Source organism: Babylonia areolata, chromosome 10 (assembly GCF_041734735.1).
Source record: "Babylonia areolata isolate BAREFJ2019XMU chromosome 10, ASM4173473v1, whole genome shotgun sequence".
Classification (NCBI taxonomy): domain Eukaryota; kingdom Metazoa; phylum Mollusca; class Gastropoda; order Neogastropoda; family Buccinidae; genus Babylonia; species Babylonia areolata.
The window spans coordinates 26,440,868-26,468,023 of record NC_134885.1 but is presented as its reverse complement, the minus strand read 5'-3'; the positions used below and the strand labels follow the sequence as shown (position 1 = coordinate 26,468,023).

At 41.4% G+C, this 27,156-nt stretch overlaps 1 protein-coding gene across 1 annotated transcript; it reads right to left on the bottom strand.

Annotated features, from left to right (window-relative positions):
- Nucleotides 1-5,207: 5,207 nt before the first annotated feature.
- On the bottom strand, nt 5,208-23,822 carry LOC143286917 (uncharacterized). The gene is made up of 11 exons (XM_076594866.1): nt 22,302-23,822; nt 21,233-21,411; nt 19,276-19,365; nt 15,235-15,416; nt 14,726-14,921; nt 13,796-13,970; nt 11,137-11,400; nt 9,953-10,159; nt 9,148-9,321; nt 8,272-8,399; nt 5,208-7,551 (listed from the first exon to the last, which is right to left on the bottom strand). The coding sequence occupies exons 1-11, from the start codon at nt 23,605-23,607 to the stop codon at nt 7,408-7,410; spliced, it is 3,045 nt and encodes a 1,014-aa protein (XP_076450981.1). The 5' UTR covers nt 23,608-23,822; the 3' UTR covers nt 5,208-7,407.
- Between the last annotated feature and the right edge of the window lie 3,334 nt (nt 23,823-27,156).

Genomic DNA, 27,156 nt, shown 5'->3' with positions numbered 1-27,156 from the left:
CATTAGGCAGATGTAAGGAAGTGTGGAGTGCGCAGAGAGAGAGAGGGGGGCGGAGGGGGGGGGGGCAGGAGGGAGGGAGCGGTAGGGAGAGACAAGAGTGAGGGGGGGGGGGAAGATCTAGAAACACACACAGAGACACACACACACACACACATGCACGCGCACACACATACACACAATGTACTGATGCAAATGCACGCGCACACGCACACACTGATGTAACACGCGCACGCGCACGCGCACGCGCGCTCACACACACACATTGAACTGATGCAAATGCACGCAAGCACACACAGAAACACACACGCTCTCTCTATGTCGCTCGCGCACACACACACACACACACACACACACACACACACACACACACACACACACACACACACACACACTAATGCGAACACACGCAGAGAGAGAGAGAGAGAGAGAGAGAGAGAGAGATTAAAAAACTTGATAACTCAAGGATAAAGATTTTAGGCACAGAGATTTTTAAAACACACACACACACACACACACACACACACACACACACACACACACACACACATTCAAAAACTTTATTTATAACTCAAGGGTAACTGAGATTTTAGGCGCAGAGAGAGAGAGACAGAGACAGAGAGACAGAGACAAAGGGAGAGGGAGAGACAGAGAGAACTGACAGGAATGTGGCGTGTTAAAGAAGGGACGAAAACCATGTGAATATTTCTCAACACACAAAAATGTTTACGCTTTCCTCAGCGTTCAAAAATGATATCTATGACGAAAATATTTCCGTTTCGTTATGCCTTGTCAAATACAGGGAGACAAATATTCAAGTCAGCCAGAAATGTATATATATATGACATATATATATATATATATGTGTGTGTGTGTGTGTGTGTGTGTGTGTGTGTGTGTGTGTGTGTGTGTGACAGTCAGTCGTGTCCGACTATGACCATCAGAACAGCAGAGGAGGCAACTGCTGTTCCGACTATTTGGGCTAGAATTTGATTATAGTGGAGAGTGTCTTGCCCAAGTTACATCCTCACTCTCTCGGCCAAGAGGGTTTTAGGACAGTCGGCGTTGGGATGGTTCCCAAAGGCCAACTAGCCCACAAGGCTGCAGCACTAAGAGCCAGTGCAATTTTGCCTCCTAGTTTGAGAGTCATAGTCCTTCACAAAAGACTTAAGCTGTAAATGATTTCCCATTGACTGGAGAAACCATTGATAATACAGCTCTCACTTTGCTGTTGGCCCAAATGTAAACTTATGTCAACCTGTGATATAAGCCGAGTGTTGGGCCGGCCAGAAAAGTAATACACGTTATAACTTCAACTGGAATTCCTTCTCCTTGATCCCCTGTTTTACCGACAATGATAATCACCCATTATCGATATTGTAGTACTAGTTGTTGACGTATTTTGTACTGTAAACGATATTCTAAGAACAAGTTGTGTCCAATTTCAGACAAATCTTATTCAAGTGCTTCGTTTGGGATTTTCTTTTTCGGATTCAATGACGATTCTTTTTTTCCAGCCTCTGCCATACTTTTATCCCATTCACACGCTTTCCTTACTTTCCATGTCGTCATTGTTTCTCCTCTTTTCCTTATTTTAGGTTTATTCCGCGCGCGCACGCGCGCATGTGTGTGTTGTTCGTTCTTTCTTTAGTTTAACGTTTTTTCACTGTAAGTGATATATATATATAGAATAATTCGTGGTGTGTGTGTGTGTGTGTGTGTGTGTGTGTGTGTGCGTGCGTGCGTGTGCGTGTGCTATATATCTATCTAAACATATATATATATATATGTGTGTGTGTGTGTGTGTGTGTGTGTTGTATATTATATGAAGTATGTATGTATGACAAATATGTGTGTGTGTGTGTGTGTGTGTGTGTGTGTGTGTGTGTGTTGTATATTATATGAAGTATGTATGTATGACAAATGAAGAGAACAAACCGCTATTCTTTTATCGAATCAAACCGACGTTCATGTACAAAGATTTTTCAATCAATCCTGTGCTTCTGCCTGTGGTTCCTTCTAGCATAATTCGTGGTGTGTGTGTGTGTGTGTGTGTGTGTGTGTGTGTGCTATATATCTATCTAAACATATATATATATATATATATATATGTGTGTGTGTGTGTGTGTGTGTGTGTGTGTTGTATGATATCCACGCAAACTTGCTGCACTCAAGAAACATTATCTATATTAACTCAAATCCAGAAAAAAATCGTCATATATATATATATATATATATATATATATATATATATATATATATATATATATATATATATAAACCACACATCCATAAAAAGAAAGAAGAAAAGATAGCCTGCTGGAAACGCTTTTGACGTCTGCTTCAAAGAAAAAAACAAAACAAAAACGTATGTTACTTTTGTCAGGCAAAATCAAAACCATATGTACCAATGCTATCGAAACAGGAGGAGAAAATAAGACAGGAAAATATTCATGCACATATCCATCACACGCAGCAGCAAGCAATGTTGTGCAGCATAATTATCGGAATATGTGAAAAGAAAGGTTGAAAGGTGTGAAAACCATTTTCGAGTTCTATCCGTGTGTATGTGTGTGTGTATGTGTGTCCTTCACACTCATACACAAACGCGCGCGCGAAAACACACACACATGCACGCACACAGATACACACTAATGTCTCCATACATATACTGTAGGATGGGAGAGACAGGGGGCGAGAAAGAGGAGAGAAAGAGGGGATCAGCAGATGGGAAGTCCATGTAAGGGACGCTATCGAAACTCTGCTTTGGCCATATTGCGGATTTGTTCCCTTTAGCAGAAAAGGTGGATGTCCACATACCCACATCTCCATTAATAAAATTGTGTAAAGGCAATGTGCTGAAAAATATGATAAAAATCTTTGATTTTTTCTGTAAAAAAAAAAGAATAAAAGAAAAAAAGAAAGAAAAAAAAACAATATTAAAAAAAGTTCTCGCACTTGATGTCCAAACAAAATTTGTTGCGCTCAAGAACATCAATATATGATAGTCAGAATAGCAGAGGAAGTAACTGCTGTCGTGATTATCTGGGCTAGAATTTGATTATAGTGGAGAGTGTCTTGCCCAAGTTACACCCCCAATCTCTCAGCCGTGAGGGTTTTAGAACAATCAGCATTGGCTTGGTTCCCAAAGGCCAACCAGCCCCCAAGGCTGCACCACTAAGAGCCAGCACAGTTTTGCCTTCTAGTTTGAGAGTCAAAGTCCTCCACAAAAGACTAAGCTGTAAATGATTTCCCATTGCAATGGAGAAACAATAATAACACAGTTCTCACTTTGCTGTTGACATTAAGTTGCTTAATTTCAATGAATAAATAAATCTGACAGCTTCATTGTCATCTTCTATCCACACACATATATACCGAGGCCCCATCTTCTAACATAAGCATATTCACACACAATTCTTCCTTCATGGGTTGTAACTCACACATTCTCTCATATACAGAAGTAGGCTTTTATGTAAAAAGCTACTTTTACCCCTGCCATTTATGCAGTCATACTCCCGTTTTCAGAGGTAGGGGGGAGGGATGCATGCCAGGTAAGTGCTTGTTTCGATAACCCACTCAACGCCGATATGAATTACAAGATATTTAACATGTGTACTTGATCTTCTGCATGTATATACACATGAAGGGTGGATAGGCACTAGCAGGTCTGCACATCTTTTGGCCTGGGAGACAGGAAAAATCTTCACTCTTTTCCCACCATGTGCTGTGACCAGGATTCAAACCCAGGACACTCAGATTGAAAGTCTAATGCTTTTACATACCACTCAGCTGATGTGCCTGTCATTCACACGCACTCACTTCTAGTCACACTACTGCAAAGTCTTGTGCCAACCAATAAAAAGTGTGTGAGATTGACAGGGAGGAATAATTACAAATAATTACAGTTGGATGTGCAGCCCTACTTTAAATTACACGAACAGCAGTAAATTTTGCAAATGATATAAGCATTTGGTGATAAAAACCCACTATATCATTATTTCCTGGCATCAACCTGCAGCACACTATTTTGGCATTTGTACAAGTTGTACACTGGCGATATTGCTGACCTGGATTTGTTTTGTATACGCCCTCTCACCACAGCAGACTGAAAGATTCTTTGACGGCCAAGAAAATTCACATGGGTGGAGTGTGCTTTTCTGCTTACTATGACTGCTTCAACCTGAGTGTGTGGTATCGTGCATTTTTATTAACAGTATCATTTCAAATTTTGAAATGATTTTTGCATGACAGTAATGTTTAAATTTGTTTGTTTGGGATCTTTAAAATGGAATGGAATAGAACAGGTAAACTGGTTTCAGTTCTCCAGAACAGAAAGAGTGTGAGGCTCAAGTTCCTCCTTTTACAATCTCTAGCAGTGAAGTCATGTAACAAGTGACTAGTACTGTTGTATAAAACGTGAAATCAACTCATTAAGTTACATCCCTCAATGGGTCTTTGTACCCCAAACAACACACACACACACTATTCACACAAGCAGATGTATGTGAAGACAGACAACATTTTTCAAATCAGATCATTTTAATGCACAAACCTTTGAAATGTGCCAACATAGGCAGGATTGGTAGCCAGTCCATAAAATGTGCATGTACTTTGAGGCATATCTGCATCACTCTTCCTCATGCCATCCCAGTTGAACGTCAACTATTCCAAATGTATAACATAAACATTCACTCATCCATCCAACTGTTTCAAAAAATAGACAGACAAGTCAACACAAATGATAACAGGCACATATATAAATGCAAATATGCCCAATTCAAAGAACAAAAGTATTTCACGCTTGTTTTCTTGGTGAAATGAAAGCATTGTTTGATCACCAAACTCATGTCCCACACATCTGCCATCACAATGTTCTAAACGCAATAATATGCTTCTGTAGAGCGCGCCAAATGAGATCTTTAGGCTTCTGTGGGCTGTGCATGTATGTGTGCATGTGTGTGTGTGTGTGTGTGTGTGAAGGGGTGTGGGTGTGCGTCCAGCTGTACAAATAGGTCCAGGTGCTCACTGTGTTTGTGGGATGTACATAATGTGTGAAGGTTTGCCAAATTAGGCTCATACATGCCTACAGGATGCACAAAATGTGTACACGTGTATGTATGTACGTATGTGCAAGCATGACTTAATAAAATCCTTTCCATTTTGGTTGTTGCTGAATAATTAATCTCTGTCACTCCATTTTCCATCTGTTTTGTTTTTATGTCCCTATCCTGACTCATTTTCAATTTGGTTGTTGTCAGGTTTGGCCACTCAGTAATTTCATACTTTCTCAGATTCCCGGTTTCCTATCCCTGCTCTCTCTTCTGTAGTGTTCAGTTGGCTCTCTTGGCTTGACATGCTGTGTTTACACACTGGTCAGGAACCTGCCCTTTTATCTTAATTTTTTTTTTTTTTTTTGGCCGCAGAAGCGAACACAGATCAGTCCCAATACTTTGACACCCCCATCTAACTGAAACTTCACAGTTCTGCTTAACCATATGGGCATAAGATAACTGAGAGCATTATGCTGACAAAATACTACATTGCATCACATATTTGCTGCCAAATTTAAGTTCTGTGTATCCCTGCAACTAAAGCCATGTCCAATCTCATCTGGTCATGCCACCACTTGCTTTTTTTTGCCTTTTTTTTTTTTAAATGTGTGAATGCCTTTGCAGTGAACAAACACTAAAACAACGAAAAGCATTAGCATTTGTTCTTGTATTCATACCAACTGGTGTGGTGTCAATTCACAATCATTTATATGTACAACTGAACAGAACTATGTAACTAAAACATTTTAAAACCCATAAAAGCAGTCTGAATGTTCATCCTACCCTTTTAAATGTAAATAAAGCAATATCTCACAACCTGAAGAGTAATATGCAAAAGAGCAGATTATTTTCTTTGTGGAATATGTTAATGAATGTAAACTAAAATCATTTGTCATGGCAAACCACGGATTCTGACATGGCCGCCAAGTAGAAATATTTTGATATTCAAATCATGTTTTGTGAAACTTTTAATATGAAAAGATCACTGGGAGAACAATTAACTTTTTTTTCCCCTGTGATTTATTTCACATCAACTACTTTCTTTGCTGCCGAGATGGTGAAAAATTATGCCAATTTTTCCTTGTGTAATACTGTTCACATAATGTTCTTGACTTACTTTCTGTGTCACTAAAGAAATAAAAGCAACAATACACCAACACCATAGATTTAAGTAGAGTAATGCCAGAACAAGCTATCTTGTTACAATGGTAAATATTCATGCGTTCAAAGCATTCCTGTCATAAAGTCTGTGGGAAACAGGACTTGTGAACAGGTGGAGAGTGAATCACTGAACGTCATCAAAGTTATACTGAGTGGAGAGTGAATCACTGAACGTCATCAAAGTTATACTGAGTACGAACCACCCATGTCCACCAGTGTTGTCACTAACATGTCAGATTTGATTACTAACGGTGGTGACTGCTAACCAGCTTCAGCTTCACAGATTCAGTAGAATCTTCTTCTACCTTCGTGGACTGCAACTCCCATGTTCACTTATGTGCAAGTGGGTTTTTTTTATGTGAATGATTGTTTCTATCCCACCATGTAGGCAGCTACGCTCTTATTTACATGCCCATGCTGGGTATGTTCTTGGTTCCACAACTCACCGAACATAGACATGGGTTACAGGATCTTTAAAGAGACATAACTATTGATTTTCTACATGCATGTACATACAAAGGGGGTTCAGGCTCTAGCGGGTCTGCACATATGCCGACCTTGGAGATCAGAAAGATCTCCACCCTTAACCCACCACGTGTGGCAAAAACAGGGACTGAACTCGGGAAACTTAGGTATGAATTCAGCGCTCTAACCATTCAGTCACCACACCTTTTGAGATTAAGTAGATGATTTGCAATGTCTGTTGAAGATGCTGAGGTGCACAGACAACAAAAAAGGAAAAGAAAAAAAAGAAAAGAAAAGAAGAAGAGTGGTCCCATTGCTTAGCATGTCTGAGGTGGCAGGAAGGCAGTGCTGGAATCAAAATGAGGTGGTTGAGGTTGATGGTGGTGTTGGTGAACTCTGCTAGACAAGGTGTTGAGGTTGATGGTGGTGTTGTGGTGTTAGTGAACTCTGCTAGACAAGGTGTTGAGGTTGATGGTGGTGTTGGTAAACTGCAAGACGAGGCTGTTGAGATTGATGGTGGTGTTGGTGAACTGCTAGAGGAGGTCGCTGAGGTTGATGGTGGTGTTGGTGAACTTGGTGGAACTCTGCTAGACGAGGCTGCTGAGCTTGACTGTGGTGTTAGTGAACTCTGCTAAATGAGGTCATTGAGGCTGACTGTGGTGTTGTACTGTGAACTGCTGATGAGGTCATTGAGGTTGATGGTGGTGTTGGTGAACTTGGTGGAACTCTGCTAAACGAGGTCGTTGAGGTTGATAGTGGTGTTGGTGAACTGTGAAGGCACCATGTCCAGCACACTGTGTGTGTTCAGGTCGCTGCTGTCCCCACTCAGCCCCAATGTGTCCCCGTTGTAGTACACAGTCTGTGGTGGGTCATCCTGCACACACACACACACAAACACTCCATAGTAGCAGTGTTCCCACAGATGTGACCAAACCAACCCCCACTCTTTTTCATGTCCTTTTCCAGACCTTACATGTCATTTGTTGAAAAAATCAAAAAACTTTTAAATTCTGGAAGAAGCCTGCATTCTCGAACACCAAACCTGTATTCTCGAACACCAAACTGTTATGAGAGGATCACCAAGATCCTTTTTACTTTCTGCACATTTTCAGGAGCTGTGGGGTGTATCCACAGAGAAAGCGAGTGTGAGTGCATGTGTATATGTATGCCCACTTTTGGATGGTGATCAGCAACTAACCGATCAGATGCTGTACTTCGTTTATTTTGGTTCCACAAAGCAGTCTGCCCGAAGACAAAAAGGTTTCAGTCACATCACATCACACATTCCGGCTAAAACCCTCATTCTCAACCCTGTTTGGTGAATCACAGATTTTATTTAAAACATATTCACTGTAAAGAATAATAGAGGAAAATACACACACACTCTCTCTCTCTCACACATACGGACACACACACTCTCTCTCTCACACACACACACAAACTCTCTCACACACACATACTCTCTCTCACAAACTCAAACACATAATCGTACACTCCCACACACTCATAACTCTCACACACAACATTCTCTTTCTCCCCCCTACCCCCTCTCTCTCTCTCTCACACACACACACACACACATATAAACACACACCTGCAGGAGCTGAGTGTGGACAAAGGTAAGGCCAGTGTCAGGATCGCGGAAGGACAGAGCAGCCAGTGAGGAGTCTGTTGGTGTGTACATCTCCCCCTCCTGCTTCACCAGCATGTCCGAGTTCACCCCTGCCAACATTATCATTACTATCATTGTTGCTTGTAGCCTAGTTAACCACACTGGGCCTTATCAGAGCTTGTTAATTTTGATCCTAAAGAACCTGATAATTCGTATATAAAAAAATCTATTAAAAAAAACAAAAAACAAAACAAAACAAACAACCTACAATGAACACCACAGAAGTGATTTGACAGCCGATCGCCTCTGGCATTTGCCCTCCTGGTGAACTAACATTTATAGTTCCCTGTAGACTGCAGGCAAGGAGGCCGTCGCAAGCTAACCTGGATATGGATGTGTGTGGGGAACACAGGACCTCAGTTTGCAATCTCATTCTAATAACTAAACACCCAGTTTGATTTTCAACGAAACACCCAGTTTGATTTTCCAGTCAAACTTGGAAAAAAGGGCGGGACCAGGATTCGAACCCAGATTCTAATGAACAATATACTGGCAGATAAGCTTCTTAACACATTCAGCCCTGCACTCCACATTGCTCTGGCATCAAAATTCATCATACTAAAACATTCTCATGATCCTACATATGCTTAAGCCATAATGAAAGTGAAGTAATGTCTACAGTATTTCTGGATGTGCCTACCATAATCTGGAGGAAAAACAGTTTATTTTCAGTGGTTTTTCCCCACATCCATATGGCATGAAAGCCTGCTGAGGCTGTAAACTTCCCAGGGTTGAATGGGTTAAACATTCTGCCACCTTCCACCTCAAAGGAAGAACAAAAGGACAACAACCCCCCACCTGCTGGCACCAGGGAGAGGTCATTGTCTGAAGGCACAGCGACTTGAGCATCCGACTCCTGCTGCTCCTGGTTCACCTGTTGACGAACCTGACTGCTGATGCGGTGGTTGCTCTGGAAATCGGTTCGAGCACACCCGCTCCTGTTCTTCAACACAGGGCGACGCAGGCTGGATTCTGCAACACAACAAACAAATCGATCCATTGAGTAAAACTAGGTTTCAGTACACAACACACACTCAGTCACGGAGTAAAGCTAGATTCTGCTACGTACAACCCCCCACCCCCACCCACCCCAGCCACTGAGTAAAACTGGATTCTGGAAGTCACATAGCTAGAAAGTCATGTTCCATTACTACTTACGTAAACAAACTGTTCCGAGTGTGAAACAGTTCTTCTGTTCCTGACAATGATGTCAAGAACCATGGTTGTATACACTGACAGGTGAGGCAACATGTTAATGATGTACATAAACTGTATTTCTTTTCATTTTTAAATCATCCAAAAATGACTGATAAAACCTCCCGGGAAGATAGCAAAAACTGAAATCTTTGTAATACTGGAAGGTAAGGCAAGGCAACAAGTTTATCACATGTGCCTCCCCACTACAACCCCCCTGAGGTAATTGAAACATTACACACATGCATCTTTTTGCACACACCAAACAAACAAAAAAAGTGATGTAAAAAAACTATTAACACCCCCCAAAACAACCCATCAAAAAACAAATAAAATTCAAGTAAACACACTAAAGGGTTAAACTGAAAAACAAAACTATTAAACAAAACTATTAAACAAAAGTTCAGACCTAGCCTGATGGTGGGCTGGACGGCAGCGGCTGTGGTGGTGGTGGTGATGGTGTTGGGGGTGGTGGAGAGGGCCTGGGAGGACTCCACACTGATGGTCACTGGCATGGACAGCAGCTGAGACACAGCTGCGTTGGTCAGCTGGTCATGCGTGATCTCCACGCCCCCCTCTCTGAACTGGCCTCCTTCCTCCTCCTCCCCTCCTAAACCTGTCACACACAGCACACCTGATCAGACATGTACAAAAACAGTTTTGTTGTTGATGCTCTTTTTCTTTTTAATCCCCCCCCCCCCCCCCCCCCCCCCCCCCCCCCCCCCGGCCCCCTTTTCCAGCCCTATCAACTCATTTCCTACCTCAAACCTGCAGCATTTCAACACCACTTCAAAGAAACTGTAACACACCAAGACACTGCATTGATAAAAGACATTCCCCCTTATCTGATTTCCTGCAAACCATTTGTATGATTTTGTGTTCTGGAGACAACTTCGATAGAAATACTTTATTGTTTTGATACTGAATTATCGATCTAGTCTGAAATACATACTGTATAATATGTTCACCAATGTAGAAAGTAATGCCTATAAAACATGACTGGTTTACAAATCCAAAAATTAAATCAGAATCTTTATTTTCTTTTAAAAGAAAACTACTTATAACTTTGGCACATACTGACACAGGCAAGGTGTTCACGAACGGCAATACAAGCTGTATCCATCTCTAACATTCTGCCAAGTCTCTTACACTTGTGGCTGCTGAGAAAATTACTAAGCATTACTGTATGTGCAAACATACAGACACACACGAATCAGGACAACCACATAAAAACACTCCCTTGATTTACACATCAGGACAAGTCAAGTCAAGACAAGACAAGACATGTTTATTTCAGCGGAAACCCATGGGGGATACATGACACACAGAAAGACACTAAATCCGGACAACCACACACACACAAAAAAAACACACTCACTTGGTTTACACATCAGAAGAAGTCAAGACAAGACCTGTTTATTTTAGAGAAAAAAACAACCCATGGGAGATACATGACAATGTTACACATTTCACTTAACACACAAAGACACATACAGTCTAATATCGTCATCTTAGATGAACAGACTACAAATAAATAAACAAACAAACGCAAAGACATCAGCATCTACAGGTAACTGGCACACACAACCCAACCTTCCATCTGTGTCCCCTCCTTGCCATCGGGGTCTTCATCAGAGACGTAGGCCCTCAGCACCTGGGCAATCTCCTGTCTGGACACCACCCCATCTTCAGGCACATCCATGTAGTGGTTGACAATGTGGGCACGCAACTGGGGCTTGGTGCTGTACTTGCGGCTGCAGCCGTCGATGGGGCAGTAGAAGATCATCTTGTTGCCTTCCTTGTGCTTGTTCAGGTGAACGTACAGGCTGCTTCTGGCCGTGAAGCTGCTGTCACAGCCTGACAGTAACACACAAACACACACAGCTGTCATTTAAATATAAAATTATTGCTGGGACATTGTCAACGACAACAAATCTGGCACTGAATAAGAACAAAACAAACAAAAAGACAAAAAATACAAATCTTTTGAACTCCAAGATAAATCTTTAGTTTTCAACAAAAACACAACAGTCTTCATTAAAAAAGCTGTTGACTACCTATCCATGACAGAAAATTTCAATGGCTCTGGTTGTTTTCAGGACCCCTGCGCTGTCATCACCACTGCCAGCAATAAACCAACAAGACACATAGACTGACGTGCTTTAGACAAATATTCCATCAAACTCGAGACAAGACTAGTGCCACAACCTCAATGCCACAGAAGAGGACCAACAACATCACTGTCAACAACACACTTACAGACCGCCTGACCCTACGCATCAAGATGTGGACTGCAGAGCCATCTCCATACACATCAAAGAATTGTCCAATAGTTCATCTTCAGAATTAATAGGACCACCGCCGTCATAAATACACATTCTTGAATGGAACAAGAATGACATGCATATGTGCTATGTCTTCTCACTACAGTCAATGATTCAAACTGATGGTCCAAAATGTGTGATGAGACAACCAGAGGTGAAAAGACATAGTTATCATGACTAAGTATCAACTGATTTGAAAAACAAAATGGAAAAAGAAAATACGACGAACCAATAACTGACACTGAATGTTTGGAAAAGAAAACACTACATAGGTGGCAGTTCAGAAAGAGCAACTCCTCTCCACCCTGCAAGTTCGCCACACGCAAACCCAGGGAGGGGAGACAACCCACATGTGTGGTTGTTTTCAGGACCCCTGCGCTATCATCACCACTGCCAGCAATAGATCAACAACATGCACGTAATGACAGAACGCAGGTGAAACCAGCAACATCACAATCATTTATAACACAGCCCCACATATTTGATATAAGACTAGCAACATCAAAGTCATTTACACAGCCCAACACATCTATCTGATATAAAACCAGCCACATCACAGTCATTTATACACGGCCCCACATACCTGATAAAAAAACAACAACAACCCAGCAATGTCAGAATTATTTATACACAGCTCCACATACCTGATGTAGAACTAGCAACACTGCATCATACACAGACCCCAAAACACAATGTAAAACTGGCAACAGGAATCAAACCTTATCTTCAGACTGATACACTGGTTCCCTGTATTTTTACGTTAATGGCACCTTCCCACACAGACTGAAATACTGGATGGAAAATGGTAACATCATACAACCTTCCCCACAGACTAATGTGCTGCATGTAAAATCATCAACAACACAGCATCCAGTGTACAGACTTATCTGCCAAATGCTATGTAAAGATCTTCAACATCAGACCACCTGACAAAAAGACCTATATACTCCATGCTGTTAAACCAGCACCATCACATCATTATTTTACGCACACACACACACACATTCCTGCCAAGACCACCAATATGACAAAGAACTGCTTGGAATGCAAACGTTCTGTGCTATGTCTCTTAGCCACTCAGACTTATCAAAGACTATAACAAAACTTCATGTCAGTGGCAGTTCAGAAAGAGCAACTCCTCCCCACCCTGCAAGTTCGCCACACGCAAACCCAGGGAGGGGAGACAACCCACATGTGTGGTTGTTTTCAGGACCCCTGCGCTATCATCACCACTGCCATCAATACACCAACAACACATTGCTCATCAGAATCTTTAGTTCACATCAGTCTGGTTTTCTTTTCCCCACTGACATCTACCTCCTCAGCAAGAAAAATGGTTGTAACTCATCTGCAGATTTTTATCCACAAGCTACACAACGAAGAACATATTTTCATAAGCACTAAAACAATGAAAAACCAATGGTGCAAAAGTCATGACCACTGAAGTTGAACCATTGAAATAAAGACACTGTGGACTTAAAATGGAAGACTGTGACCACAATATCCAAAGTTTCTTTTTTATTTTCTTTAATACTGTTTCCAAAAACTTAGACTTCTTTCCCCCAAGAAGACCGCTTATCTTTTAGTTTAAATGAACAGTTTTCTTTTCCAGCACAACTGCTGTATAACTGATTTCTTTCTGTTGAAACACGAAGATATTTTGCAGTCTTTTCCCAAAGCCCAAAAGTAAAGCTGCATAACATGGTCAAACATAAACCTGAAAATCAGAATGCCTGTTCTTTGCTTATGCATATTTGCAAGTGAAAATGTCTGAAGACTATTGCACAGCTTTAGTTGTTCACACAGGAACCTGAAAACCAGCATCCCGGCCCTTCATTTCTGCAAAATAGAAACTTAAAATGTTGAAAACAATCAAACAGTTTTCATTCTACAAAATTTGAATCATCTCAATCCAGACGTTCACTCACCATCCACAGGACAGACGAAAGGCTTGACACCTGTGTGCGTGACCAGGTGCCCCTTCAGGTGCTCTGGCCGCATGAAGCTCTTGTCACACTGGTCACACTTGTACTTGCGCAAGTTGTAGTGTTTAGCGCTGTGTCGCTTCAACTTGCTAGCTGTAGTAAAGGCCCAGGTGCAACCCTGTTGGATTAACAAGACAGAGCAGGTCATCAACATTTTTTTTTCCAAATATTGTATCTGCCTTCAAATCGAAGAGTTATTTCAATAACACAGTTAATAGCAAACAACAATGATAAAACTAATATACACTTGAGCAACATAACACAAATCACTTTGATAGAATCAAAGGTCCTATGCACTTACAACAACAGGCAACACACACATATACACTTACAAACAACACACAGACTTGGAGAATATTTTCATGAAACATAAATTTGGCATTATGACCCATCAGCAACCCATTTTTTGCTGCACACAAGGCTTAAAGCTTTGTGTACAGATATGAAAGCCTCTACTGAAAGCCAGATACCGTGAAAGAAAATGCTGAAATTCCAGAAAACTGTCTTTCCCCATGGGGAAAAAAAAAAAATCAATGTGGCACACCAAATATGGTGTGCCCCAACCTTACATCCACATTGGAAATTTCAAGGAGCCCTCTGCTCTGAAGAGCTTCATCAGTCAGCTGAAAATCATACACAATACCAAAAAACTGTGTCCACTGTGTACGTGCAGCAAAAATATGTATGACTGAATCATCTGAAGTCTCTATGCTGTGAAAATATGACTGAAACCATTTCGGTCAAGCCCCATGCAAATCAAAGGTGTGTAAAAATCTCTCTCTAAACCTCACCAGTGACCTTGTCTTTTCTCAGAATCTTCTTTCCAATCTTTAAACAGATACTCCCTGAGCTCCTGTACATTCACACACTCACCTCAAAGTCACACTTGTATGGTTTCTCTCCTGTGTGCTGTCTCACATGCTGTTTCAGGCGACACAGACGATCGAACACTTTGCCACACCCCTCATAGTTACACCGCAGGTCTGGTTCACGCTCTTTGTGAATACGGGCATGAGAGCCAATGTTCAACGCAGACAGGAAAACTGTTTCACAACCAGGGTACGGGCACCTGAAAACACACATACCACAATGAAAGCTGTCTTTTAGTCTAATAAATGAAGTAAAGCAATAAGTTCCAAGCAATTATTTCCAAATTGTTACAAACTCTGGCTGTGAGTAATAAATTATGCTGTAGTATAATGGTTTCCACCTGAGCAAGATTACATGCATGACTTTACAAACATTTCACACAGCATTCAAGATGATTAGACGTCTGAAAAACAATCTGTGATGTTAAGTATTTCCCTAAAAAACAACAACAAAAAACAACATATGACAGAATTAGATGAGAAACGAATTTTAATGACAGGACATTTACTGACCGATATGTTCTTTCGTCTCCAGTATGAGTTTTCATGTGTAACTCGAGGTGACGCTTTGTTGGAAAGCGAGCATTACACCCTTCCTCCGGACACTTTTCTGTGCACGGACGGTCATGCAGGCGTCGATGAGAGTTGAGGTTGTAGATGGTGGTGAACTTCCGATTGCAACCCTCATAGTCACACTGGAAACACACAATAACATACTCAGCAAAAGCTAATAATTTTCTTGTCAAAATCAAATCATGTGTTTACACTTTCACAACAAAAAACTCTTCAGGCCTTCTGGCCCATAATCATAATGACTGATAGTGATAATGTGAGTTGCAGTAATCAAAATCGTGGAATGTAAAAGTAAAGAAAGAATTATGGAATACAAAGCAGCTGTGTTATTTTCTAATTTAGATATCAAAAGTTTATTTTCAAACATTTTACACACACACTAGGTAGGACCACTTAAATTTTGAAATTCAACATATCTAAAAACTAATTACACCATTGGAAAGAACATAAAAAACTAAGTTCACATGCAAATTTTCATTGCATTATACCCAGTAGTTTTTAAGAAAACGGCGTCTAAAAATGTGCAAAAATGACGCGTTTTGACAGATTTAACAAATTGCTATTTTTAGACTGTCATAAAATTTTAAGATGAAGACTTACCACATTGTTCTTTGCTGTACTTGGTTCCACCAATACCTAGTTTATGCTGAATTTTTTCTGGCCTACTCAAGAACATGCTTAGAGAGAGACAGTGCCTTCAAAATAGCAAAATATTCAGTTTTGTCAAGTGTCGAATGGCCTGATTTCACAGTGATAACATGCTGACTTATAATGCTGATATCTCAGAAAGTTTTCAAGCTACAAAAACATTTCAGATATGTGCATGTTCAGAAAAGCATGTAGAATACAGTTTTTTGGAAGACTTTATGCTATCAGAAATGCAAATAACAATGAAAACAGTCACAAAGTATATGGTTTTTAGTAACAAATGAGCAAGTTTTTTACAATCATGATGATACTATGCTGTAAGATATCACCAGAGTAATTGTAAATGTGTATATTTGACATAACAGAAGTCCAGTCATTTCAGCATCCTTGATTTGCAGTTCCCTTTCTTTTTCACTCAGTTTTGCTTTAAGAAATGACACCTCCTCTGTCGTTGTTCTTAGTTCCTGTGTGATAATGTCCTCATTTTTTTCTTTGCTGCATGCTGGCTCTGGGTCTGAAGTAGGAGGTAGCTGACATTTTTTTGCTTCTTCCTGCTGTCTCTGATGACCTCTGCACTTTCAAAAGGAAGTTCTACTCCCCCTGGTTTACTTCTGTTTTTACGCAGGCGAGCCTCATCTGCTCTGAGCCTCCCCAGTTTTAATTTGAGCTGTTGGGTTGGTGGCAAATCTCTGACCAGATGTCATTTATGCAATGTTGCATCCTTTATCCTCAATATCCTAGCTAAGTGACATACTTCAGACACAAGACCAATAGGACAACTGAGTAAAGCCTCACAGTCCTCTACAGTTCCTTTCAAAAGATCTGCACGTGTAATTCCAAACTTCTGACAGGAGGGGCCAGGGAAGATGCATGAATCTTTCCTTTCTTGTAAAAAACATTCAGCACCACTGATCGTTTCACACTTGCTGAATTCCTTAACTATTGACACCACACGTGGAAAGGTACACTCTGGGAACAATTTGTGTAGAAAATGTTCCTTTTCCCCCCAGGTTTTGTTTTCTTGATGCTTTAACATATTTAACTGCATCAAGAGTTTGTTGTTGGATGGAACCTTGGGTGCTGATGGTGGTCTTCTTCGTCCACTGTGTGCAACAGTCGCCCTTAAGGCTTTATACTGATCATCATCTGAAATACACAGGCATGAAATTTGAGACAGCTCTAATGCTTTAAAATACTTTTTTTTTTTCATTTCATAGATGCTTTTGCATATATATCATTTATATGTGTGTGTGCATGAGTGTGTGATGAATGTGCACTGATACATGATCTACTAATTTCATTACTACTCCACTGTAATGGTTTCACTTAAATTGATGTAAGTTTTATGTAACAACATATCTTAAACTTATTTCATGTTTACTAATCATATAAGTTAATTATTCTTTAAATCATTTACACACACACACACACACACACACACACACACACACACACTAACTAATCCATACTCAGGCAACCTCATGTATGCATGCTACATCAGTTCAACAGACACTAACTCTGTGCATACACTCTTAGTATATAAGATACATACTAATGCGCGCACGCACGCACGCACGCACGCACGCACGCACACACACACACACACACACACACACACAGACGCGTGAAATTGTCTTGGCGTTTGATGACCAGAACAGAAGTGGAAAGATACACGTGTTCCCATGCTGTCCGACGTCGGTCACAATATTAAACCATCAATCCGCTCTCACTAACTCAAAACCCTTGTACAACAAAAAAATTACTGAATAATCTGACACTTCATCTTCTAGATACAGCTGTCGATCGCGGTAAATTTTTGAATAAAAGATCATAATTGTGCTAAAAAAAATAACGTGACTGACGAAGCGTTACTGTTCCCAGTTACACATCAACACTGCTGAAGCAAAGTTGTTAGGATTCATCCAAACCCACAAAAATATTAAAAAAATATGATTTACCTTTATTTTCAAAATAAACATATTGAAAAAAAATTTGCTTACAAACCTGTAAGTTGGCGTGTTTTCCATTCTTCAAACGATGATGACGAGCAGACGGCTTCGATCGCCGCCATGGTCGAGCAGCGTTGCGGGATCCGAAATCGGTCACTCGTTTTTCTTCCAAAGCGCGTTCGAGACTCTTTCTTTATAGAAAAGCCATGAATTGCACTTGAAAGTGCATAGTTTAAACTTTCTTTTCTTGTAATTTGCTCGTGATTTGAAACACTGGTTCGTATGTTATAGGGTCGCAAACATCAGTCTCACACTTTCGCTGCGACTTTCAGATCTACTTTCTGTGAAAACCCCAACAAATTTCTAGCAAATCTAAACTTGAGAATCCTGGCTTGCCAGTGACATAGTTTCTAAATTTATACATGGCCAAACAATGCAGCGCGAAACGATCGAGTGACACACATGTTATTCTGCTCGCGCGGCAAGCACGGCGGAGTCTGTCACCGCAGTAAAAATCGACGCGACACCCTTTGTGTTTAAACGCCCGGCACATACCAGTTTGACTCGAATGATAAAAACAAATACCACAGGAAGATAGATGAAAGAATGAACTTTATTCCAGTATAAGATTGGTGTCATTTAATTAAGTTTGGTAGTGAAACGAGCGAGTTGAAAATGGTCAAATTATGGGTCTGGACTGCGCTGTTAACCACAGCCACAGTGGCCGCGGACCGACCTACACACACACATACACGCACATACACACACACACAATACAGTTTTCCCAGCAAATTTGCTTCCTTTGAGACTTGAAAGCCACAACTGTACTTTTAACATATAAATTTAAATGCAGGCAAAAAATCTTTTTTCTTTGAACGTTCAATACCAACTCTGCCAGTTCACAATATAAAAAAAGGACAATCTCCACAAACCAAACCAATCGAATAGAATCACATCATTTCAAGAACATGCTAAATCCATGCAGCATAAATTTTTGTGGCCAAATCCTTGTCCACAGTTACAGAATTTATCATGTTTTTAGCAAGCAAGTTTTCTTCATACTTGACGTGTCATAAATAACACACTCAACCAGTGCCAATAGAATAAATATTGTAGATCATGTTTGTATCTGGCACATGGAGTGCATGAGGTAAATTCTGCAATTCTCTAAAATTCAAATGTGCAGTTTGCTTCATGCCACATGATTCTCAAGAGAAGATCTGTACCTGTGTAAGTAAAAATAATTCTTAAACATTATTTCAATTGGAAAAACCAAAAAGTTATAGAAAACAAGTAAACACTAACCACTTGATAACTCAATACAAAAAAGTACTGGCCTGATCTGACTATACAATGTCTGATCTTGTGCCACCATCACACTTACGTAGAAATCCTTCTTGCCTTCATGTGAATCTTCGTGGCGCTTCAGTTTGTAGGCAGTGGTGAAAGCCCAGTCACAACCTTCCTTGGAACACTGCAAAGTAATTTCATTTAAGTTTTTCTCCAGTGACATATTTTCATTCACATGTGGCTGACATGCAATTATTTGTTGTTGTTTTTGTTTGTTCTCTCTGTCTCTCTTTACAAAAAAATCATCATAAGTCTACTGATTAACCCATTCACTGATTCAGTCCTAAGAATTTTGTAAAAACAACAAAAAAAACACACAAAAAAACCAACAACAACAAAAAGTGCTTTCCCACTGCCAGGGAATTCTGAGGATTCAAAGGTTGTTGTTGCTTTGTTTTGTTTTTTTAATTCTAGCACAAAGTCTACAGGAGATACTGATAGACAGAAAGTAAATGTTTTTGTAAAGAAAAATGAAAACTACTCTGCACATACTTGTCAGTCATAGTCACCTGCTAAATAGAGCTGTCTGGACAGATGGACTGAATTAGCACCAAATGGGCTGTGATTTCAACATTGTTTGTCATTCACTTTCAATAAAGTTTCATGCTTAAATGAATAATCAAACAAGAGAGATCAGTCTTTATTGTTAAACCTATCCACCATCATTTGCATAGCTTGCAAAAAATGTATCTGTTAACTAGGACTACAGTCTTTCCTGTAAAAAGTTTCTGAACCCTTTTTTGCAAATGTGGAGTGATGGTCTAGAGGTAACGCGTCCGCCTAGGAACCGAGAGAATCTGAGCGCGCTGGTTCGAATCAAGGCTCAGCCGCCAATATTTTCTCCCCCTCCACTAGACCTGGAGTGGTGGTCTGGACGCTAGTCATTCGGATGAGACGATAAACCGAGGTCCCGTGTGCAGCATGCGCTTAGCGCACGTAAAAGAACCCACGGCAACAAAAGGGTTGTTCCTGGCAAAATTCTGTAGAAAAATCCACTTCAATAGGAAACACAAATCAAACTGCACACAGGAAAAAATACAAAAAAATGGGTGGCGCTGTAATGTAGCGACGCACTCTCCCTGGGGAGAGCAGCCTGAATTTCACACAGAGAAATCTGTTGAGATAAAAAGAAATACAAATACAAATACAAAACCACTATTTCACGTGTGATCCACATGGTTTAGTTAGCAAGTTATTATCAAGAAGAATGAGGTCTTCATTCTGATGTATGCTCATTTAAATAATATTTTCATAATCAAGACACATCAAACTAACTATTCAGTCTATTTTAGTATTTATATTCATTGTATAATTGTACCGAACTCTGATAAAGAAAAATCAGAATAGATGCTTGACATCACTGGATTACTGTAGGCGATAATTATAGCAATATTTTATCAAGGTTGTCACCTAAGTCTAAAATGCACTAAACTGGTTTATTCAAAGTAAGCTGTGCGAATTGCGATATATCAAAGCTTTCAAACAGTTCCAAAGCATCTCCACAAACTGAATATTTCATTCACTGATTGAGCAGCAATGTCTTTTTCTGTTTTTCCAATACATCATCATTTGTCTGATATACTAAACAGAATGCTGTAGTATCTATTTAACAATACAAAGGAAAATATACTAAACAGAATGCTGTAATATCTATTTAACAATACAAAGGAAAACACAAACGAAATAAAAACACACCAGTATCCACCCAATATTTCACAAAAAAGTAATTGACTGAAGGATTGGCTTTACGAACTATTCTCCATAATGTTCCTCTTTACCAACTATTCTCCACAACCTTCAGCTTGCTCGGAGAAAATCTGAATTCTCAGTGTGATAGTACTAGAAATGAGGTACATACACATGAGTGAAAACACCAGTCTGGGTCCATTCCTTCTGATAGTCAGTACAAACAATAATTATACAACTACTGGTACAGGTATTACTAATTTCTATAGCTACATTGTAACTGAACAGATTTACTTTATGGTTACCTTAAAAGGTCTTTCCCCTGTGTGTTGCATTGTGTGTATCTTCAGTTTGGAGAGTTTCGTGAATGTCTTTCCACATCCACGCTCTGGACAGACCAGCTTTTCCCGTCCATCCCCTTCTTCCTGCGGCAGTGAGCCTTCAACTACTGCGCTTGTCACAACAGGCAACAGGATGTACTGATCTGAAAAATCAGTTTCAGTTATTTCATCTATGTCATTGTCAAACTTTTTTTCATTAGTTTGTCAACCTGAAACTAAGTTCTATTATTTCATTAGCATTGAACTTTGTATCAATTACTAACAAAATCAAGGCCTGGAACACAGCTGAAATACAATGACTAGATAAACACTTCCTTTCTTCTGAATTTGTGCAAATTACATGAGTCACATGATGATAAGACATTAGATTAGAACAAAATAGAACAGAATATATCTTTATTATCAAGTGTGTCACTGTCAGGGTCACAACTGTCAAGGAATATTTAGGAATATTATATAAACATACCTGTAAACAAAAATTAAAAATCAATAAGCAAACACAAATACAGAAGAATTTTACAAACATTTGCACGTATGTATACAACTACAAGCACTAATGACTATATATATGATTTTCTACATTGCATAGCACAGGGGAGATAGTGGGGGATGAACAAGATTAAGCTTTCTGAAACAAATAATGGTAAGTTCATGAGGGCTGAAGGCAAAAGCCAATTGAAAACTATCAGTGTTCCATTTCCCTCCCCTGACAATCTAACTGAAATGCATACTAATCAAACTGAATATATCAAGAAACTATAAACTTATGCTCTTGTCTTCAGAGCTGTATGCCTCGAGTCTGATTTTCACATTACACACTCTCTCTCTTATAAAACATGATACTGATGAACATGAATGTCACAATTGACTATTTCTTATTTTTAGCCAGTTTATGTGCAGATTCTGTTCAGATTCATGCAGAATATCAAGTCAGCACAACTGAATGGCTTGATTTTTTGCAGCACCAATATCTAACACTGTAACAGCACAATTTTTTTTTTTTTTTTTCCAAAAAAAACCCAAACAAACGTACTCTGTGAACCTGATGACTGGATAGCAGGAATTCCTTGCACAGTTGATATGTTATCAACTGGCTGTGCTATAGGAACAGCATTACTTGAAGCCTGGTTCAAGTTTGCTGTGTTTACCATGTATAGCTGTTGGCCTTGGGATGTGTTTACAACTATCTGTGTAGAATTTGCATCCTTATCTGTTGACACTGAAATCATTGCCAAAGTTATGTTTGTAGGATCCATAAGGTCAATTTTTGTAGACTCTTCACTTCCTGCTGTTGACACACTTGTATGATCTGATTCCGGTATTGTAAGCAGTACACTCTGTTGCAAGTTTTCATTTTCAGCACTACCAGCAGAACTTCCTTCAGTTAAAACTCCCAGTTCATTTCCTGGAGTTGTCAGTGTATCAATTCCTAAAAAGTTTGGTAAAATGCCACCTGTCAAACTACTGTCTGAAACTGATGAAGCAATTGCACATGTGCCTGTTAGCAAACTTTGAGAAGTGGATGCTAGACTTGGGAAACTAGTTTCAAGCAGACTGATTTGGTTTGATGAAGTTAAATCTTCCACTGTGTCCATTTTCTGGTTTGGCTTACTACTAAACGTTGTGAAACTAATGCTCGAGTTCTCAAGTGTTGCAGGAATGGCTGAATCATTGAACACACTGGACTGTCCACCACCACTTGAATCAAGCAATATATTGGACCCATTTTCTGCACTTTGCAGAGAGGGTGGACAGAGAACTTGATCAGTGCGTGAATTAAGATCGTCAGACAAACTGCACAGTGGGATAATGTCAGAGCACTTTGCATCATTTCCCGAAGAAATACTGGATGCAGGAAGATTCACACCATCAGAACACAGGATGATTCCATTGTCTTCAGAAATGCCGCTGCTCAGAAACTGGCCTCCCATCGTCATCAGGTTGTCCACTTTTGATTCTGTTCCCAAACCAAGTATGTCACCGACATTTTCCTCACCTACTCCGTCGAAGTCAATGCTCAGACTCTTGCATTTCGTCTTCACCCATTCGGCGTTCTCGCTAACACTTTGATCGTATGGGTACATATCCACCATGTCTTCCCCGTCACCAGACAGAAGACTAATTGCTCCGCCATCTTGCACAAGCTGCAGTGAATTAACGTCACCGATCTCTCTGACGTCCGAGGAAAGTGTTTCTTTGGACAAGTAGAGGATACCGTCGTCAAAACTCGTTTCATGTGGACTGTCGTGGGCGCCGCCATCTTTACCCCTGTTCTGTGCCCTTTCCTGCGACATTTCGGACCCCCAAAGATTTCTCTGTACGGGGTTCGCCATTACCATACAAGAGACTGTACCACGTGATCACGATGTCACACAATCTTTCGTCCGACCAGGAAGATACGTTTTGTACTCATGTTTCGAGCAAAAAAATGTAAAGATCAGGAGCTCTTTGAGTAATACCTAGTCGGAGAACGTTTCTGTACTTATCTTTTAACACCACCGTCACAGGAACCACTCTTTTGATTCGTGTTGGAGGAAACGACGCGCTCGGTTGACTGGATGATCATCTTTTTACCGAAACTCAGATGGACACCACCCCAAAGTAATTACCTCACCATTGCAATAAACTGAAACAACCCAAAAGTTGGGATCAATAAATAAACCCAAATCAGGTATGGAAGCATATTGATATGCCCAGGTCCCATGTTTACATTGACAGGGAAAAAAAGGAACAGGGAAACGTTTTCCTGATGTAAATGTCTTACATTGACAAAACTGACCCGATGACTCACCTGTCCCCACTTTACCCAATCACAAGTTCATCTCACAAAATTACCTAGTTCATCAATGGATCGTTGGGTTTTGAGGAAAGAAAGAAAAAAAGGCTGACTATAGCATTAGATTAGCACTGCAGATTAAGCAGTTACTACGTTTGTTGTTCGTGTTGTCACCGGCTTTTTCAAGTTGTTCAGTTTTAACGTATTCTTTGTTTTGAGCAGGACTACACCTCAGTACACTATGTTGATCTGTGGATGCACTGAGCTGTCCCAAAATCTCTGTTCTTCATTCGTGGGCTGTAACTCCCACGTTCACTCGTATGTACATGACGGAGTGGGCTTTTACTGACGTCCAGTTCGAGTGTCAGTATGACTGTCAGTTTACTTCCAGTCGCCGCCACAGCATGAAAACTTAATAGGCAGCATGATACTCCGGTCCGCACGGTTTTCCGGCAAGTTCGGGGGTGGGGTGGGAGGGGGGGGGTGCATGCTGGGTATGTTCTTGTTTCCCTCCATGGCCCACCGAACGCCGGATGGATTACAGGATCTTTAACGTGCGTATTTGAATTTCTTAGTGTCACGGTGCAAATACACTGACACGACGGGGGTTCACCGGTACAAGCAGGTCTGCAAATATCATCGGGGTGACGGAGTGGGAGATCGGAAAAAACCTCCACCCTTTATCCACCAGGCGCCGTAACCAAGATTCGAATCCGGGACTCTCAGATTGAAAGTCCAACGTTTCAGTTAACCACTTGGCTATTACGCCCATCGTTCTGCCGAGAAATGAATCTGCAATTTTTAATCCTAAACTGTGAAATACCATGTTGATGTTGAGCCCGAGGTGGAAGCCGGGTGGGGGCTCACCTCACTATTGTACTGAGCAGCGGCCCCAGCCCGGCCGCTGGCCCGGGACCGTCGCGGAGACTGAGCTGTCGTACTCCCGCCGGTGTGAATGTCATCAGTTCACTGCATAGTGGTTTTTGTATTGTGACGCTGGCACTGACTGACCACACACACTGACAGAGGCGGACACACACACACACACACACTCACGCACGCACGCACACACACACACACACACACACACACACACACACACAGAGTCACACTCAGTCACACACACACGCATACACACACACACACACTCACACACACACTGCTGACTGACACCGGTACACACTGACACACACACACACACTCACACACACACACACCGTCACACGCCGGCACATACTCAGTGACTGACACATGGCCCGGCACACACTGGCCGGGCTCACACTGACACACACATACACACACACACACACGGCACACTGACGTATACACACACACACACACACACACACTGACTGACGCCGCCCGCACACAGACACACACACACACACACTGACTGACACACACTCACACACACACTCAGTGCTGACTGACACCGGTACACACTGACACACACACACGCCGGCACATACTCAGTGACTGACACATGGCACACTGACTGGCCGGGCTCACACTGACACACACACACACACACACACACACACACACTGACTGACGCCGGCACACAGACACACACTGACTGACACACGGCACACACTCACACACACACACTGACGTACACTGTGACTGGCACACACACAGTCACACCCGGCTGACACACTGGCACACACACACGCACACCGTGACACACACACTCGGCACTGACACACACACACACACACACTGTGACACACACACGCACAACTGAACAAATGTATTAATCAACTAATCTTTTTTTTTTCTAGTTTATCCAAAAAACAAACAAACAAAAAAACAAAACAAAACCCCACAAAAGATGTAAGAGATATTCATCAGTGGGGCGGCAAAGTCATTATATGAAAGGTAAATTCCGAGTCACTGCCGGACTTCCAGTGCACACCAGCTGCCGCCACCCCGCTGGCACTATATATATGACATGATATCATTCAGTTTTTATACTGACTCATGCATACACGCACGGCTGGCACGCACGGCATGCACACCGGCACCGACGCACGGCGCAACACACTGACACAGCGGACATTCTGAACACACTGGCAACTGATCACGGCACACACAGCACAATGGTGACGAAAAGGACAAAATGACGTCCGAGTCAAGGCCGGTTAGCGTCAGTTGAAATCTTTAGACTAACGAACGATTAAACTGAAATCAAGCATGCTTCTAACCTGATTAAAGTGTGTGTGTAAACACAACAAAGTGTAATATTGCAACGAACGACTCAGTGATAGTACAGAGACTTGACGATTTAATAGATGTTTAGGAGCAGTTGTTTAACTGAAGGGGCAACCGGTTTGCATTCAAACCGGGAATGACGTCACACATTCTGCACGCCGGGGTAGTTGCCGGAGACAGGCTGCGAAAACTTGGGCACATCAAGTTTCATGCTTTGCAAACCGTCTACACTGACTCAGAAGTTTCTGAGGGGTCGTCATCTGCAGGCGCTGCCTGCTGGAGTACCGCTGACATACTGGGGAAGTTGGAAGCTGCACCATGCAAATGGAGTCCACCTGCAGGACCAGGCACGTCTGGAATTTGGCTATTGGAGGGTCCCTGGGCCCCTTCAGCTTCTATGATTTCATCAGCCAATTTCCAGACCCGACTCTGGAAGTCATGAAATCCCCTCGAACTGACGTTCCGCATCCGCCAATCAATGGCACCCCAGAAGTGCGCATTAGGCGTCGTCAACCGCTGGAACATGGATTCCATCTGGGCACACAAAGACTCACAGCATTGACCTACCCTGCCAGCATGAGTTGGATTCTCAGAAGAGGACCCTTCTGATGGATGGGACCCTGGAAGGATAGGTCTGGAGGGACCAGCACCTGAGTCAGTCGTAGCAGTTCCAGAACGGCGTGAGCGCTTTCGACGTGGAGCAGGTTCTTCAGGGTCCTCAGGGTCACTCGAGTCGTCAACAGCTTCACCCTCACCTGGTCCAAGTACGTCTTGGGATAATTCTGTCACAGACGATGACATGAAAGCAAAATTGTCCCAGGCCCACTTTTCCGCAGGTTGAAGGTTGACTCGGCCAGATCCACTCTTCCCTACATTCTTCTTTGCCCGACTAAACAAGCTC

Excerpts from the sequence above, each read along its gene's own strand:
- LOC143286917 (XM_076594866.1), bottom strand. The coding sequence starts at position 23,607 with ATGGTAATGGCGAACCCCGTACAGAGAAATCTTTGGGGGTCCGAAATG. Across the intron at positions 14,922-15,234 it reads GGAGACGAAAGAACATATCG|GTGCCCGTACCCTGGTTGTG; the intron begins GTCAGTAAATGT and ends GTGTGTTTTCAG. Across the intron at positions 7,552-8,271 it reads TCCACACTCAGCTCCTGCAG|GATGACCCACCACAGACTGT; the intron begins GTGTGTGTTTAT and ends GTGTGTGTGCAG.